The sequence below is a fragment of the Lepidochelys kempii genome, chromosome 25, assembly GCF_965140265.1.
Source record: "Lepidochelys kempii isolate rLepKem1 chromosome 25, rLepKem1.hap2, whole genome shotgun sequence".
Lineage (NCBI taxonomy): Eukaryota > Metazoa > Chordata > Testudines > Cheloniidae > Lepidochelys > Lepidochelys kempii.
The window spans coordinates 9,874,334-9,892,025 of record NC_133280.1 but is presented as its reverse complement, the minus strand read 5'-3'; the positions used below and the strand labels follow the sequence as shown (position 1 = coordinate 9,892,025).

At 47.8% G+C, this 17,692-nt stretch overlaps 1 protein-coding gene across 8 annotated transcripts in view; it reads left to right on the top strand.

Moving 5' to 3' along the window:
• The window catches only part of PTPRS (protein tyrosine phosphatase receptor type S), a 247,487-nt gene extending 230,039 nt beyond the window's left edge, over positions 1–17,448 (top strand). For all 8 annotated transcript variants that reach the window (XM_073323722.1, XM_073323721.1, XM_073323720.1 and 5 more), the window contains 10 exons: positions 3,481–3,656; positions 4,254–4,373; positions 4,500–4,654; positions 8,549–8,834; positions 9,876–10,054; positions 11,131–11,257; positions 11,379–11,504; positions 13,085–13,239; positions 14,059–14,194; positions 15,211–17,448. In XM_073323722.1, the coding sequence (XP_073179823.1) occupies positions 3,481–3,656; positions 4,254–4,373; positions 4,500–4,654; positions 8,549–8,834; positions 9,876–10,054; positions 11,131–11,257; positions 11,379–11,504; positions 13,085–13,239; positions 14,059–14,194; positions 15,211–15,279 (1,529 nt within the window). In that variant the 3' untranslated portion in view covers positions 15,280–17,448. The remainder of the gene's footprint in view (positions 1–3,480; positions 3,657–4,253; positions 4,374–4,499; positions 4,655–8,548; positions 8,835–9,875; positions 10,055–11,130; positions 11,258–11,378; positions 11,505–13,084; positions 13,240–14,058; positions 14,195–15,210) is intronic.
• The last annotated feature ends 244 nt before the right edge of the window (positions 17,449–17,692 follow it).

Genomic DNA, 17,692 nt, shown 5'->3' with positions numbered 1-17,692 from the left:
CAAAGGAGCATTTATTTAGAAGCTGTGTTCCCTTTCCTTGAAGGTTAGCCTGATTTAGCTCCCAGCTGCATGTACTCCCAAGTAACGGGAAGAATCCAGACCATATACCGGTTGGAGGAAACCTGGGGATGGGCGGTGGTGGTGCTTTCAGAATCAGTGGCAGGCTTGGAGTAGCTTTTTGACAGTAGCAGTGCTGGGTCTGCTCCTCATCAAATATTCAAGGCAAAACTGGAAGCCTCCCTCCAAAAACCCTTTCCACTAAGATGCCAATTAGCAACAACACTTGGCTTCGTGCCCTACAGGCCCTTTCCTACGCAGGTCCCTGAGCGGACATATGACTGAGGTAGTCCGAAGACTTGCAATAACCTGTGCAGCGCCTGGCTCTCAACACAACCACCAGCTTGCAAACCAGGAGGAGAGATGCTTCTGTGGAGAGAAAAGCTGGTGCTCCAATAGAGTCCCTGCAGTGGGGCTTCCTTGGATGGCTGCCACTGATGTGACATTCTGCTCTAAGCCTCTCACCTTCGTGTCTTGCCGGGGGATGTGCCGTTCATGGTCGGCCTTCTTCAGTCAAGAATTGTCCATCTAGCCACCAAGAGCAGGCCTGGGACAAATTCTAGTGACACCCCCTCTCCCTCCCCCCCCCAAGCTGGTGTTAAAGGTTAGTTGAGAAATTCTAAGGATAAGGTGAATGGCTAGAATCAATCCCTTTCCAAAATAATTCCAGGGGAGGGCATTTCCATTTCTGAGGGAACCGTGATAATGGAGATCTGCCAAGAAACCAGCATCGATTTGGATCAGCCCTGGCTGTTGCTGAAGGAGGATTTCTAACATTTCTCATTACAAAGATGACTGTGTCTCAGCTTGTTTTCCGTCTGAAATTAATATTGCATGAGCCATTTAAATTGTAGAGCTAGGCTTTCAAAAGTCACATTGTCGTATTCACTGGAAGAGAGAGAGAGAGAGAGAATTCCTGATATTTTCAGCCAGCACCTGGCTTGCAGCAGGGAACAGTCTGACTCTGCCCAAAGCCCAGGGAGCGTCTGATGCCAGCACAAGTGCAGTCTCTAGTTACGTTTAGTGTTCAAACTGCTAAAAGGTGCTGTCTTGACAGCCCTATGGTCTAGACCAACCTGTTTATCATTGTGGGCCAGTATACAGCCCACGGTGTGTTACCTGGGCTGCAAGTTGAGAACCCCCTCCATCACCCTACAGACCCCTATGCCCAACGCCCCAGTCCACCCACAGAGTGGGGCCAGGAGTGGACCCCAGGTGCGGGGCTGTGGGGCAGTCCCTGCCTGGACCCCGCTAGGCAGCGGGGCTCCCGGACCCCGCCACACCAGGTGATGGGGCAGCCCGCACCCGCGGGCCCAGCAGCCTTTGGGCCACGGATTGAGTACCACGGGTCTAGACGCTTCTGTCTATCTCCAGAACAGATACAGCACCGGCAGTGGTGGGGCAAGCTTCTCTCCTGCTCAGCCAACATGCTGCAACCCTGGCAAGATGGGGGGTTCTGTCTTCATGGCTCCGTCGGTGCTTGGCACCTCTGCCAACGAAGTGGTGTGAGGTTGTGCCTGCTACAAACGGGACTAGGTCCCAAGTTATCTTACACAGGCACTGAAGAGCCACCGGATGGTAACTGTTTCCAGTCGTGTGCTTCCCCTAGTAACCCAGACGCTGCACATCCCCAGCAAGGCCGTCCAGTGAGCGGCTGGAGAACGTTAAGCTCTGTGCTTGAGTGTTGTTCTCCTTCTTCCACTCCCCCCAGACAGCTCTGGGTTAGGCTGTGCCTAGAAATCAGCCTGCAGCTGTGTCACGCTGGGCAGTACCCAGAAGCACTGGGAGAAGAGGCATGTTTTGTTCCACCAGTTCCCAGTCAGCAGTCGTTTCTTCCTGTCTCATGCACCCATCATCCAGCCATTTTCATGCCCTTAACTCAGGAGGGGCGGTAGAACAGAGGACGAACGGGCAAGGCAGACAGGAGCAGATTTGCAACCCCACTTGAAGAATGATCTGCACAGAGACTTACTGAAGCCAAAGTCCTTTCCTCTGCACTAGCTGGCAGGTTCCCTCCCAGCAGCCTGGGGTTGGGTTTGTTTTGGTTTGGTTTTTGGTTTGTTTTTTTTTTAGTTGTTCTTTAAATTCTGCTTTTGTCCAGTCTGCAGTGTGCCAGCTGTGCCCAGTGAAGAGGAGGGGGCAGTTTTCGTTCAATGACTTCTCTGTAACGAGGCCTGTTACACGGCAAAACATCACCCCAGCTCCCTGCCACCATTTCAAATGACACAGCTGGCCCAAGGGGGCAGCGGAGGAGATTAATTCCAGAAGCTCAGCCTTTGTTGACGCTCCTGCTGCTGCTACACAACTGCTCTTCCACTTTGAATTTTTAAATTTTGGAGGAGGGAGGCCTCCAGAAATTCAATCAAAGCCTGTTTCCCCAGGCAGCTGAAATTACCCACTGCCTTTGAAGACTGGCAGGCAATTCTGAGTGGGTTTAACATCGCACATAGACCAGGCTAACCCTGTTGGCAGCAGCGGAAAAGAGGACGAGAAACCCATTTCCCACCCCCCCACCCCAAACTTGAGTTCAACATTTCCCTACCCTGGGAAATCTTAGGATAACAAAAACCTGCCGATACTGCCAGCAGCTGTGTATAAGGAGTTATAGGACAAATCTCCACACAGCGGTAGTCCTCTTTGCCAATCACAAGTGGATCTCTAACTCTGACCCGTAAGACAGACACGTGGCATGGTCCATTTTAAGTAGAGTGCGGCTCTCTTCCCGCGGTGCATCCTGCTTTTCACCACCCACCTAAAAACGCTTCGCCAAAGACTCAGGCAGGCAGCTATAAATTGGTGTGAACAAAAAAACACCCCCAAAATCACAGCTCATGCTTTACAGCAAGTCACTGTCTGTAATTTCCAAGCCACCTACTTCCTCTGCACACCCCAGCCCTGTTTTCCATGCCTCACTCAGTCACAGTGGAGATGGGCTCATCCACAGGTGATCCAGGGAGTCCTGACTCACTCCTTCAGAAACCCATGGCGTAGAAGCATGTAGGTGGCATCAATCCAACCCGCTGGGGTGGGACTCTTCTATGAACTGTGCAGTGCGTCTCATTAACCAGATACGTATTTGGCCCAGAAGATTGTAGGCCCTTAGGCAGGGGCTGTCTTTGTGTTTTGTGTACCGCCTAGCGCCGTGACTCTGGTCCATGACTTCAGCTCCTAGGTGCTAATGCAGTATAAATAAGATACGCCAGGCTTGGTATTTGATACCCCCCCTCCCCGCCGCCTCCAGAAGTAGCTGTCTAGTGGAGATGTCCTTGGCCAGATCCTCAGCTGAGGTAACTTGGTTGCTGATTTACCCCAGCTGGGGAACTCACCCGCTATCTCCGATAAGGAATTCAAGCTGCTGCGAAGCTCTTCCCCCGCCCCCTGATAAGGTGAAATCAGCTGACTCTCTTTGCCACTTCAATGCAGGGATTGTGGGCAGTGACTACATTAACGCCAACTACATCGATGGCTACCGAAAGCAGAACGCCTACATTGCCACCCAGGGGCCTCTGCCGGAGACCTTCGGAGACTTCTGGCGGATGGTGTGGGAGCAGCGCTCAGCTACTGTTGTGATGATGACAAAGCTTGAGGAGAAATCTCGGGTGAGAAACTTCAGCGAGATGGCAGGCTGGTCATGATCTGGGGAGGTGCTGTGGAGGGGGAGACCCCAAGGGAGGTGCATGTGGAGAGGTGGGGAGCAGCAATCTCTCTGATCTGCAGCCCTCATCTGCTCCTTCAGGAGATTTCTACCTGCCTTGCTGGCCCCCTGCAAGCACTGATTCGTTGTGAAAATACTGTCCACCTGGGAAGTCTTAGATCCTTTCACTGCTCTAAGGGAAGAGGGAACGTGCTCTGAGCCTGGCCCCATGTTAGATCCAGTGGCAAGGTTAGAGTCCTTTTATCTCATGTAATATTCTTCTGAGTGTTCTGCCATTCAGAATCATTCCAATTAATCAGGCATCAGACCACCAGTGTGCCTCAACGCTCCAGCTCTGTGAGTGGAAGCTGCACTTGATGCACACAGGACATAGAACTGAATCTATGGGGTCTCTCCCTATTCTGATGCGTCAGCAAGCAATACTTCTTACTGTTTCTCTCTCCCTTGCCAGGGGCCCATCTTTAATTTCCTTGGCAAGAAGGCTGCATACTGTGCTCTTCGGACTATGTTCCCGAACTCATCGGTGACTTTTATTTTCTAGATCAAGTGTGACCAGTACTGGCCAGGCCGGGGCACGGAGACCTATGGGATGATCCAAGTGACCTTACTAGACACTATTGAATTGGCCACGTTCTGTGTTCGGACATTCTCCCTTCACAAGGTGACATTTCTCTCTGATGCCACGTCTCTCTCTGTTGTCCCATTCCTACGTTCTGTAACTTGCCATGTGTGTTTCATGGCCATTGCTCACTCACACGTTACTCTTGATTCCTCTGCCACTCCGCAGAATGGCTCCAGTGAGAAGAGAGAGGTGCGCCAATTCCAGTTCACAGCATGGCCCGACCATGGAGTCCCTGAGTACCCCACCCCATTCCTGGCTTTCCTGAGAAGGGTCAAAACCTGCAACCCTCCTGACGCTGGCCCGATCATAGTGCACTGCAGGTACTGACCCGTTTATTACCAGAACCACAGCCTCCCCCTACATGGAGCCCCTGTTGGATGGGGGGAAACAACCTTGCCAAGCGAATCCCCTTTTCAGTGGGGCATTCAAACACCTTCCTATCACAGCTTCCAGCATGCAGGAGCTGTCTCTTCTCAGGCTTCTGTGCAGCGTGAGGAGGATTTCCCTGTTTGGTTTCTATTCAGAGCAGCATTTCCTGAACTGAGTGGGGCTGGAGTTGGCATGGTTTAGTTGGCATCTTTGATAAGGCCTCATTGCCAGAGTGCTATCCAGTAATGTGTGGCCTTTGAGGAGCTTGCAGCTCGTTTCGGTCACGGTGGGGACGGACGAAAGATGAAATGGGGCTTAGGAAGCAGCATCACCATGTGGAGGGCGAGAGGCAGAGTTGTCCAACGGAGAGAGCTAACAGCATCTTGAAAGAGCTTTGAGAGCCGTAGGCTTTCTGAGAGCAGAGCAGTGAAGTCCCCCTGGGCAGGTAGCATTCCCTAATTCAGTTTACCATCCAATGAGGAACACTTGCAGACTCAGCTCAGACAAATCTCCCTCCTCCCTCAGGAGAAATTTGGAGGGGCCTGCAGGTCACTCAGTGCTGGGGAAAGTAACATCTGAATTTTACAGGCAATTGGGGACTCTAATCCTGCCTCTCCTGGAGGATACAGTTTAAACAGTCTTTGTAACTGGGCAACTTATCACTAACCCCGAAGATGACAATTATCATGTGCCTCTCGGAAAATGAATAAAAAGGGCCATCAGTGGGCGACTTACCGTGACCAGATCCCTGATCGACTGCTCCCTTCTTGCCAAAGCTCTAGCAACCTGCTTGGTTCAGGTGTTATGCAGTCTAATTAATGAAGATCCATGAGTTTTTTTTTTTATGAAAAGAGGGACCGCCTTTGAATAGGAGGAGGAAACCCTTTATTTCTAGTTGCAAGTGTTTAGACCTGCAGGGCCCTGCTGATTCATAAATGCCTTCACATGCAAGTCTGATGTTCCCCAAATGTTTCTGTGCATTGAGGTAAAAGGGTGACGCATGTTATTCATTACAGCATCAGTCGTTTCCAAGCTGCCTAAAGATCTGAGTGATTAAACATGCTTTTGAAGCCCTTAGATCATGCCAGCCCTTTGTTCAGGCCTGGAACCCCCTACCAAGAATGATCATAATTGTGTCTGACGGGAGATCTCCCGTCATGGTGATGTTGCAAATGAAGAGGTGTAAGAAACGAGGCTGATCAGTATCTAGGAATGACACACACATTGGCAGACACGACTTTTCATCTTGTGCCCTCAAGTGACATAGAATCTAACTTTCTGAAGTTCTTACTAAATTGGGCTCTGGCTCGGAGCAGATCTCTTCAGAGTGGGAGCTCTCTGGGGCAGGGACTGTGTATTTTTTTTGTGGACTGGATTGCGCTGAACTTGCTGCTGGGGCCAATAAAGAGGTGAAGTGGCCTTTCTGTTTTTCAGTTCTTAGCTGTGGCCACCTCTTTCTCTCATAGATTGACAGACTGTTAGCACACACCTGTAGCTCAAAGAAACACCTTTCTGGGTTTCAAGACTCTCTGTTTTAATGGAATTTCCCCACCTATTCAATAGGGTTTAATTCTTGTGTTCTCTTTCTTCCTAACCTTTCTCCTTCGTGTTTCAGAACCAGTGCCTACAAAAACCAGTGTGTATGTTGCATCTGTAAAGCATGGTCACGCTCTGTACTGTTCTAGGGCCTTTCACTGGATAATCCCAAATCTCTTCATAAAGATTAAGGCTGCATCTTCAGCAGCTGTAAATTGGTGTCACTTCATTGACTTCAGCAGAGCTACATTGATTTATAGTAGCTGAGGGTCTGGCCTTGAAACACCCTGGTGACGCAGGGAGGTGGCGTTTTCCCTTGTTTGCAAAAAAGAGGGAAAGTGGCTGGATCAAGTGTCTCTCCCCTGCCTGTGCCAGACGTTCTTCTTCTTTTAAGTGACTGAAGCAATAGGCCTTCCACCACTCCTGTGGAAGGCTATTTCACTGCCTGATAGACTCAACATCAGGAAGCTTCTCCGGAGATTTTACACCTAGATCCTTTTTTTAAATTCATCCTGTTACTTCTAGCTCTAGCCCTTTGTCAAATAATTCTCTCCTCTGTGTATTCTTACCATTCAAATATTTATGACTAGCATTAGGTCCCCTTCACAGCCCACAGCTTCCACACAACCCAACTGTAAACCCCCGTCCTTCCTGCCAGCCCCTTTCTCATTTTGCTTGCTTTACTCTGAATTCTTTGCTATTGTGAGGCCTAGAATTAAACGTAACGTTACAGGTGTGTTCTTGCAGGAGTTACTGTTCCCCAGTTGCTCATTGATGGGACATCTAGGTGTATGTAGCCCAATATCTTACTGGGGTTTCATGCTGCCATGCCACAACTGGAAATTGGTGTCAAGTTTGCCATCCACTGTCACCCCAGGTCACTCTTGGCATTACTGCTTTCCAGTATCTCCCAGGGTTGAAGCTGGGGATGAGATTATTTCCTACTAGATCTATTAACTTGTGTTTTTGCCAAGTTGAGCCTCATTTGGTTACTTTTCTGCCCATAGTTCTAACCTGTCCATAGGTAGGGCCTTGGTGTATTTGTCCTCACTGGTGTTTGCAACGCCTTCTGAATCAGCCTCATCTGTGAATTTATTGACACTGCTGTTTGCCCTGCCCCTCTGATCATTAATGAAGATGATACTAAGAGCTTGTCTTCAGTGGCAATTTACAGCGCTGCAACTTTCTTGCTCAAGGGGTGTGAAAAAACACCCGCATGAGCGCAGCAAGTTGCAGCGCTGTAAAGCGCCAGCTTGACCGTGCCCTCCCCGTGCTGGGAGCCACGCCTCTTGTGGAGGTGGGTTTTTTAGAGCGCTGGGAGCGCTCTCCCCCAGCGCTCTGCCGCGACCACACAGGCCACGTTAAAGCGCTGCCAGTGTAGACTAGCCCTAAAGAAAATCTCACTTCACACCAGTTTCTGGAGCACCCCACTAGGCACCTCTCTGCAACTCGATACATTGTGATTTACCATGACCTGGTGTTTGCAGTCCTTTTAGCCATGGGAATGTTTGCCTCCAAGCCAATCTGAAACAATTCTGAGTACGGTTTTGTGCATCTTTGTCTCATGCTTTACTAAAATCAGGATATTACATCTCCAGTGCTTCTATTCATCCATTCATTTTGTAACTGTCAACAAATCAGGCCAGGCAGACTTGATTACTTTTTATTCATAAAGCCGTACTGCTTATGGCTCAGAATTCCATTCTCCTAGATGGCAACAAATCATTTCCTCTCAATACCTGATCAGTTAATGTACCAGAGTTGCAATTAAACTTAGCGGATAAGTGCCAGTCCTTTTTCTGGAAACCAGTGACACCTTTTACTTTTTTCCCCCATCACCGTTACACCCCCAAATTGTTGGATGCTGCATGCTCAGCTGCTGTAGCTGTAGGACAGAACCCTGAGACTAAAAAACACTAAATTCTCCACATATGGCTAAATCCTCTAACTAGCTTTTAAAATATCACCCAACTCCCATTGACATGAACAGGAGTTGTGTGGCCAGTCATTCAGCAAGTTCCCTTAACACAACAGAATGCACGAAATATCTAGCCCTGCTGATCTATGTTCTAAGTCTGCCAGTAATTCATCCACCCTATATTCTTTGTCTGTATCTATATTTACAAGGTCTCTATTGCTTCCTACTTCTCTTTCATGCTCTTCACATACCTCCCCGTTGTCATTCATTGTCTACATCTGCTCACGATCGCCCACTCCCACTAAGGAACGGCCATCAAGGTAAATTTCTCAAGAGAAAGGCGGCACTGGGGTTTGGATTATGTTGCTTACTTTCCCACCTCTCCTTCCAGCGCGGGAGTTGGACGGACAGGCTGTTTCATCGTGATTGATGCCATGCTGGAGAGGATAAAGCATGAGAAGACAGTGGACATTTATGGGCACGTCACCCTCATGAGGTCACAGCGGAACTACATGGTCCAGACAGAAGACCAGTACAGCTTTATACACGATGCCTTGTTGGAGGCCGTTGCTTGCGGTAACACAGAGGTCCCAGCCAGGAATCTCTACACTTACATTCAGAAACTGGCGCAGATAGAGGTGGGCGAGCACGTGACAGGCATGGAGCTGGAGTTCAAGGTAATGGCAGAACACTGAGGTCTAGGCATGCAGCGGGGGGTGGAGAACGGAGACAGGAAAGGTGCTGTTGGGCTTCCATCTGAACTGGGCCATGCAGGAGACAGCCGGGCAATGCCATGGGCCCCGTCAGCACTGGGATCAGTGTTCACATCGTGCAGCAGGGTTCTGCCACGTTCAGTGTGATGGGGATGTTTTTGAGAACCATGTTGTAGTCACTTCCCTGAGGCAATCTGCAGCATAGACTATCACCAAGCATTAGAACACCGCTCTAACATGGGGGTTCCAGGGAGGGCAGAGTCCAGACAGCAGCCTGACGTGTACCTGAAGTTGCTCTTTTAAGCAGGACGATAATGGGCACTTACACCAAAAACCCTGGCACCTAAGGAACTTAATCGTAATAACCGTCTCCCATTGGAGAGTAAAGGCAAGGCGGGAAGGGAAGGTCTGTGCTTCTGACAGGAGCTTTCTGCAGCTTAGGCTCCAAGGATGACAGATGACTGGCCCTTTTGAGGGGGGGAGGAATGTTTTTGTGTTTCTACATTAAAGAAGTAATTACATTTCTGACTCCGGGGCTGCTGCAGTGGCTCCCAGGGGAAAGACCAGCTGTTGGGGCAAGACTTTAGTCCAGCTCTCTGAAATCCAGGTTGAATTTCCTCCCCGGCTCACATTTGATTTTAATGCTGTATTTCCAATGTGAAACGCAGTCAACAAATCACAACAAGGCTTTGCAATGGGGAAGGCCCTGACATTTCTGGCACTCGGCTTCTGGAGTTGCACCCCCCCCAGTAAATAAATGAAAGCCAGAACCACGCAGGGGAACTTGGAGGCGGAAAGAAATTCACCTGCCTTGGGGCTGCCTCAGTGGGTTGGCGTGAAGATGCTGCTGAACCATTTGTCTAAGATCAGACCCAGGCCAATGGAAACTTTTGTCCTGCCCACCTAAATAAGCCAGTTTGTCCCAGGCATCTGAGCAATTTTCACCCTTTTCCGGGAGCTGAAATAACACCTGTTAGAACACGTGTGTGTGTTTTTTTCCTTCAGCGACTTGCCAACTCTAAAGCCCACACTTCCAGGTTCATAAGCGCCAACCTCCCATGCAACAAATTCAAGAATCGCCTTGTCAACATCATGCCATACGAGACCACCCGCGTCTGTCTTCAGCCCATCAGGGGAGTGGAGGGGTCAGACTATATCAATGCCAGTTTTATCGATGGATACAGGTAAACGGCAACACGTTGCAGCCTGCTGTTTTAACAGAGAGTAATACAAGCTGATTTCCCTTTTTTGCAAGGTGCTCAGAGAAGTACAGTTTAAAGAGGTAGTGACAGAAAAGGGGAAGGAAGGCTGAATGGATTGATTTGCCAGCCTGGGTCAGAACATTGATCCGTCGCTGGTCTGTTCTAATCCACACCTGATGCTTCAAGGGACTTGAATCCCATCCACCCACACTCTGCCTCTTGTGCAATGCTGAACATTTTACGGGGCAGATTCCTTCCTGACACTATGTTTGTGATCAGTTCACAGCTTGAAATACGGGGTTGGATTACCTTTTCCCCAGAGTATAACCTCAGCTGTTAATGGTCAGAACATTTTCTCTCATTTTTTAAAAAACAACAACATCCAGCTGCCGTGTTAGACTCAGAGTATCTTGGCTGGATGGATTTCACTATGGGGAATGTTTATGGAACAGATCATTCCTGTCTCAGCCTCTCTTTAGCTGTTGGGATGTTGGGAAACAATCAGTGTTTTGGAGCCAGCGAGCAAAGCTGTAGTAGGACCCACGCGGCAATGCTCTGAGACCTTCTGCCTATGCAGGCCTGCCAGAGGCTGAATGCAGAGGAGGGAGGGCACTGAGCAGCACTGGATGCAGCGAGGGCTCTCCCTCCTTCATGCCTCTGGGCACACAGACCAGGCAATGTGCTGCCGCATGTGGCCACTGGCCCTCCCCGCTTTTGCTCGGATAGCCCAAGCAGCAGACTGCCCTCGGGTCCTGCACACATGTGCATGGGAGGGTGGCAAGTGTCATGCTGCAACCTCCTCTTGCATGACTAGTCAGGATTTAGCCCATAGTCACAGTCATTAGGGAAATCCCAGCCCAAGGCCTTTGAGTCACGGACCCCTATCCCAAGCCTGGGCATCTCCAAAGAGCTGCATTCCCATCTAGTTCATAAGGCCTTCCAAATATCCGGACCCTTGTGACAGTTCTCAAGCTGTCCCCCCAGTTGCTAAGGCCATCACCCCAGACCCTGGGCTAATAACTCGTCACCTTGTGTGTGGGGTTTGTGCTTTCTTTCAGACAACAGAAAGCCTACATTGCCACTCAAGGGCCGCTGGCAGAGACCACCGAGGATTTCTGGCGGATGCTCTGGGAGAACAACTCCACCATTGTGGTGATGTTGACCAAGCTGCGAGAGATGGGTCGGGTAAGCATGGACCCATCGAAAGGGTGGTTGAGGGCTGGGAGGGCAACACAGTTCAAAGCCCTACAGCAGCGTAAGGGGTTAGCTGCGTTGTCCTAAACTGGTGTCTTTTCTCCCTCGGCAGGAAAAGTGCCATCAGTATTGGCCTGCTGAGCGATCCGCCCGGTACCAGTACTTTGTGGTGGATCCCATGGCTGAATACAACATGCCTCAGTATATCCTGCGAGAATTCAAGGTTACTGATGCCAGGGTGAGTGCTCAGTCTTCTCTCCTTTCTGGGCTTGGAAGTGTGAATTCTATGTTCATGCCTTGACCATACAGTTCTCGCTTGGAGTCCGCAAACAGGGACTATCCAGAGAACAGTCCTAGCTCTGGATTTCCTATCTGGCAGAAATGGAGATTGGAAAACAGGCCATTGGGGTTCCATTCCCCTGCTGCGAGGTCAGAACTGTTAAATGAACAGAGAGGTTTTCAGAAGCTGTTGAAATTGGCTGTCTTTCTCTAGCTCCTGTCTTCTGGAGCTCAGCATTGGTCTATTATACAGCTGTTCACAAAGCTTCTCCTAAACCTCTGACTCCACCAACATGTTAGCTCACATTGGGTCATTTCTTTGAATTCTTTTCTGAATTATTAAATTCTAGGAAGACTTTGGAGCAACAACTTCAGCAGTGCCCGTTTGGATGCTTCAACAGATTTGTAGATAAGTTGCTGAGGCCAGGGAGGTGTTTTGACAAAATGCGCAAAGCACATGTTGCTATCTTTGGTCTCTCTGAGGCACTGTGGGGAATGATCAGGAACTAGACTCCTCTGGACAGGCGCATGGATGTGGACTGCAGTACTTGGGGATGAAGTACCTTCCAGTTGGTTTCATTAATCACAAGTGAATGAGGTGGTTGGGTGACCTCGCTGATAGCGAAAGCTGTACTCTCTGTCGTGTCTTTCATACACACTGAATGCCAACAGGCTTTTACAGCAGCAACACCCTTAGCATCCAACAGGAGAGCCATTAAGATGAGATGCTTTTGGTTAAGAGAGCTGGGGAGCTGCTGAGGGCAGAGTGTGGTACACAAATGCTGTTGCAGAAAGGACTGGTGAGGCTGCATGAAGGGACAGAGAGGGGAAGAAGAAGCAAGGAAAGGAGGTGCACAAGTGTTGGGATGGGATTTTAAAAGAAGGGAGAGAAATTTTGAGCCGGGTCTTGAAATGAATGGGGGACCTGTCCTAGGTTTGAACAGATGGGGTTGTGCTGCTTTGACTCTGCTGCTGGAGGCTCCTGGGTTTGTGAAAGGCAGGGCTTGGAACTAGCTTCCCAGTTGCAGTTTTATACTAGTATGTGCCCTTTTAGCTCCTGGCACATACAGGAACTGAGCCTCAGTCTTTCCCGGGCAGCAGACTCTACTGCAGTCTTAAGGTAGCGTCTTTCCTGCTCTGCTTTCCAGAGCTGGTCAAAACTCAGAATTTCCATTCCAGGAAACTTCTGAAATTTCCTTTCATCCTGAACTGGTACAAAACCACACATTTTGACATTCCCCACTAAACCCACATTTATTTATTTAGAAAAATTGTTTGATCAGATCGTTTTGAGCCCTTTAATATAAAAGTCTAAACAAAGTCCACTTCACTCCTTCGTCAACACTGGACAAAAAGGGATCCCTTCCCACAAAACATGTCAGCTTGGCGATATCTGACCCCTGTTCAGTGTGCTTCAATGTTCCATTCCCCTCCTTCGCTAACGGGGCAGCTGGGAGATTTGGCATTAGTATTATTACCGGCATGAATATACCACGTGTTTTAACTGCAACTTTTGTTTTTTCTGTTGCTCTTCCCCAGGATGGTCAGTCCCGAACCGTTCGTCAGTTCCAGTTCACTGACTGGCCCGAACAAGGTGTGCCAAAATCAGGAGAGGGTTTTATCGATTTCATTGGACAGGTGCATAAGACAAAGGAACAGTTCGGTCAGGATGGGCCAATTTCTGTCCACTGCAGGTAGGCAAATGAGCATGTAAAAACATCCTTCAACAGGGAGTAGAAAAGCGTGGCCATCTGTGCCTCAGCGCAAATTCCCTAACAGAGCATGTGACCTAGTATTTTGTCATTTCTGTAAGCCCAGCTCCTTGGACACACCGGGGGGGGGCCTGTGTATTCCTCCATTCCCCTCCACTAGGTCTTTGTGGGTCACTCTCTCCTCCTTCTCCTAGACAAAACAGAATTAATGTTACTGCGTTACGTACAAACAGAGAAATGCCGTCCTGTTGAGTGGAGGGCCTCCTTTTGCTCCCCCAACAAATCCAGATAAAAAAACTACACCACCATTTGCTAAGCCAGATGCTACACTGGATCAAGACCTATTCCTGACTGGCTGAAGCAGATAATAGAGGGCATTACCTCATCATCTGATTTAATGAACAAAGTTCACAAGGATCTAATGTTGCTTCCGAATCATGGAGGATGTTTTTTCAAGTTTATTTTTATTGCCATTAGAAAATATTTCCAAATTGAATATTTATCTATGGCTGGAGCTTTTGACATTTGTGGATCAGTGACTCTGGTGGTTTTAGTATTTCCATTGCTGGGAGAGGACATTGGGGGGGGAATCTGACACTGGACAAACAAGGATTGATAGGCAGGGGACTTCTGCCTCTGATTTAGTTATGTTCATTGGACATGGATGCCAATTTATTGCTTTAAGAAAGATCAGAACATGAAAAGGCTGAAGGCTTTGTTTAACTGCTACACTGCCTGCTGCTTCCTTACTAAAATACACACAGGCGTATAACAGTGTTGTTTCTTCTCTCGCGTCTGTAGCGCCGGAGTGGGCAGAACTGGGGTGTTCATCACACTGAGTATCGTCCTGGAGAGAATGCGTTATGAGGGTGTTGTAGATATTTTCCAGACAGTTAAGATGCTGCGAACACAACGACCAGCGATGGTGCAGACGGAGGTAAAGAACATTGTAGCGATTAACTAACACGTGTGGGTGTTTGTGAATGGAAGAGAGAGCAGAAAAACACTGAATTGCCTCTTTCCTGTTACTGTTAATCTCTTTCATACCTAGAAGTATGAAAGAGCTTTTGCCTTTCTAACCACCATGCTAACAGGAAACTTGAACTCCTTAAAAACAAGGGACATGATCCTCAAGGCTAATTTCAATTGAAATAAATGGATATTAGGAACCTAAAGTGCCTTTGAGGATCTGGGCCATTGGGGCATAGGCTGAACTGCTGTGTCATGTAGCAGAAGTATAAGGTACAGTGGTAAATGCACATTGATACATGCTCTCTTCAAGGGCAGCTGTTGTCTGACTCCCAACCCCATACTCTGTCCACTAACTCAATGGTTCTCAACCTTTCCAGACGTCTGATTTGTCTTGCATAGCCCAAGTTTCACCTCACTTAAGCAATTTTTCTATAATGGTAAAAATACAAAAGTGTCAGCACAATATGTAATTGTAAGTACAATATTCATATTCCACTTGATTTATTTTACATTTCCATGTATAGTACATAGGGCAGTATAAACAAGTCATTGTCTGTATGAAATTTTTGATTGTACTGACTTCGCTAGTGCTTTTTATGTAGCCTGTTGTAAAACTAGGCAAATCTCTCGATGAGCTGATGGACCACCTGGAAGAGCTCTGCGAACCAGGGCACTAGCAGATTCTGACCTCAGCCTGGCTGTCAGTTAACCATGGATGTAAAATTGTGACAACCATGGCTACGCTTATGAGTGCATTTATCATCCTGCGGATCTCTATGATCCATAGAAGTGTTTACTCAGCTCTGTGGCTTTCTGAGAAAGTTTCTTCATTTCCAGTATACCCAGTGTCCCTCCCCCCCAGTAGCATAAAAGCTGACTTAGCAAGCTGTGAAGGGGTTAATTGGAATGTCTGGGTAGGGGTTTGCAACAGACATTCCACAACCACTAACCTGTTGATTGTCTCCTCTTGACCACATCCAGGATGAGTATCAGTTCTGTTACCAGGCAGCTCTGGAGTATCTGGGAAGTTTTGATCACTATGCAACATAAAAAGCCATTCGTCTTGCAGACTCTACCAACCACTTAAGTCCTGGAAGGCCTCTTCTGACCCCGGAGGAGTGCTTGAACTTACAAAACTGACTCCGAAGAAGTACCTTTTCATTTGGACCATGCAGTGGGGGAAGGATTTGAAAGGAACACCCCTTCAGGAACTCCATGTTGTAACCTGGAACGTGAAGAGGCAGCTCAGCAGGGTGCTGAAGGATGATTTTAAGTGGTGAACTGCTCCTGTTACCTCAAGTGGTGTTCGCTGTGTAGGGCATATGGAAATGTGTGGACATCATCGAACGGATCCAAAAGTTAAACACACCCCTTGTGAAATGTTACCACTGAAGGGAGCAGAGAGGGCTGGAGAAGAGCAGGACACCAGCTTTGGTTACATCATTAGAGTTCAGTTTATTTACTAATCTAGTTGGCAGTCTTTAAAGGAAGTCACTTGCAGAGTTGAAGGTGCTGTGTAAAAATAAATAAATCTCAATACTGAAACAAAATTAAGGTCAGGAATACTTCTAGCTGGAGTTTTAATAAACCTCGGTCTCATCATTGGGCTGATTCAGGGCTTATCAGCCCCTTGCCAACACCATTCCCTCAATGCCTCTGCTCCACACCCCCCAATCTTTTGCATACTTGGAACATTCCTCCTAATCCCCACATTTATTTTTTTAGGCTATTTAAAGGGGAAAAGGGGCTGTGCTCTAGGGGTCCCCTGCCTGTGGGCTTCCAGGTAGAGACAGGCTCTTCCCTGGCTGGGTACAATGACTGTTGGTTCTCTTCTCCCCTTTTCAGCTCATCCAGACACAAACACACGGGCGCTGCTTTGAATGAGACGTGGTAGGAGACTGAGCTGTACAGAAATAGGACTTTCCATATTAAACCACCCCCTCCTTCTGCAGACAGCTGCTGTTCCCCTGGAGGGGGGCATTTTTGAACAGAGCCCTTACAGGGTTGATTCTAAAGAGATTCATTCCCAAGAAGCTATTGCTTCTTGCTGCCAACACACCACCTCCAATACAACAGATCTCAGAGACGGTCCTTGTCACCCCAAGTTCATAGGCACAGCTGTGAACATGCCCTCGCTGTATAATAATTTGGAAAGATCAAGCAAGATGCAGTCAGTGGCTTTCTTTAAAGTATCGATGTAACTGTAACAAGTGACATTACCTTTTTTTTAAATAGTGTATTTTTTCCTTTTTTAAAAAAACAAAGAATATCCGTCAATGAGTTTAAAAGAAAAATTTGCTTATTTGTTCATATTATGTTCAAAGACAGTCTATTTTTTCACTGTAGAAATGTTCCGTGTAATGGCTGTGATATATAAAGATGCAGTGCAAATTGCTACTTCTACATATTGCTTTTCTACCATTTAAAAGGTTTAACTTGCTCATGTAAGAACAAAATGTCTCTTTATTTTAAATCTCAGACCTGTCTCTGGAAGGGCGTGAGGTTAGCAGGCTGGCTTAGGGGGGGTTGTAGTCCCAACTCACTCCCCCTCCTCCTATGGCTACGTTGCCTGCTCTTCCCAGGGTCAGTAGTGAATTGGGAGATTAAATACTACCAGGGTCTTATGACTGAAATAGAGAGAGGAATTTCAGAGCCACGGCAGGCACGAGCCCACAGACACATGTGTGTACAGTTTTTAAACATCACATCAACAGAATAATAATGGGTATTGTAATAACAGCCCAAGGCTCTTCATGCAGGGGACCATGTGTCAAATACTCCAGCAGTTGTACATGAAAAGGAATTGTGTTGCCAAAGTACACTGAGGAGAAAAACACTGCCCCAAGAACTGCTCTCCCTTGATTATTATTTTTTAATTATTTTCTAGAGAGGTAAACATGGCCACATGGGATGAACTAAATGCAACCAAACTGCTACCCTCCCCCCCAAATCAACCTCTGTCCTGTCTTGAAAGGGGGGGAAAAAGGCTTCTTTGAGATTTTACTTCCTACTTGTGTGAAAGTTTCCCAAATTTCTAAGTATGTTGCAGCAAAATCTTATTGGGAGAGTTTTGGGGGGGGGTTGGATAAGTTTTTTCTTTGTATGAGAGCAAAGTGCTGTTGCTTTCACACTGTTATTTCAAACTGAATCAGTAAGTGGTTTTCAGACCACTGTGTATGTAGATATATTGACTTTGTATTAAAGGAAGATTGTCTGAAAGGCCTGCCTGCAGAGCTGTTTGTGGTTAGAATTATGGGACGCATGCAGAACAGAACCAACCAGCACAGCTACTTTATCGAATATATTTTGCAGAACTCCAGCTGCTAATTGGAGGACCTTGGAACTCTGGTGGTAGCACTCAAATGCATCTGCTTTCTAGAGAGCATGAAAGGGTGCAGCCAGCCCTGCACGAACAGCTGCCTGCTACAGACAGAGTGGGGTTTGTCCCGCTTTTGTTAGAAGT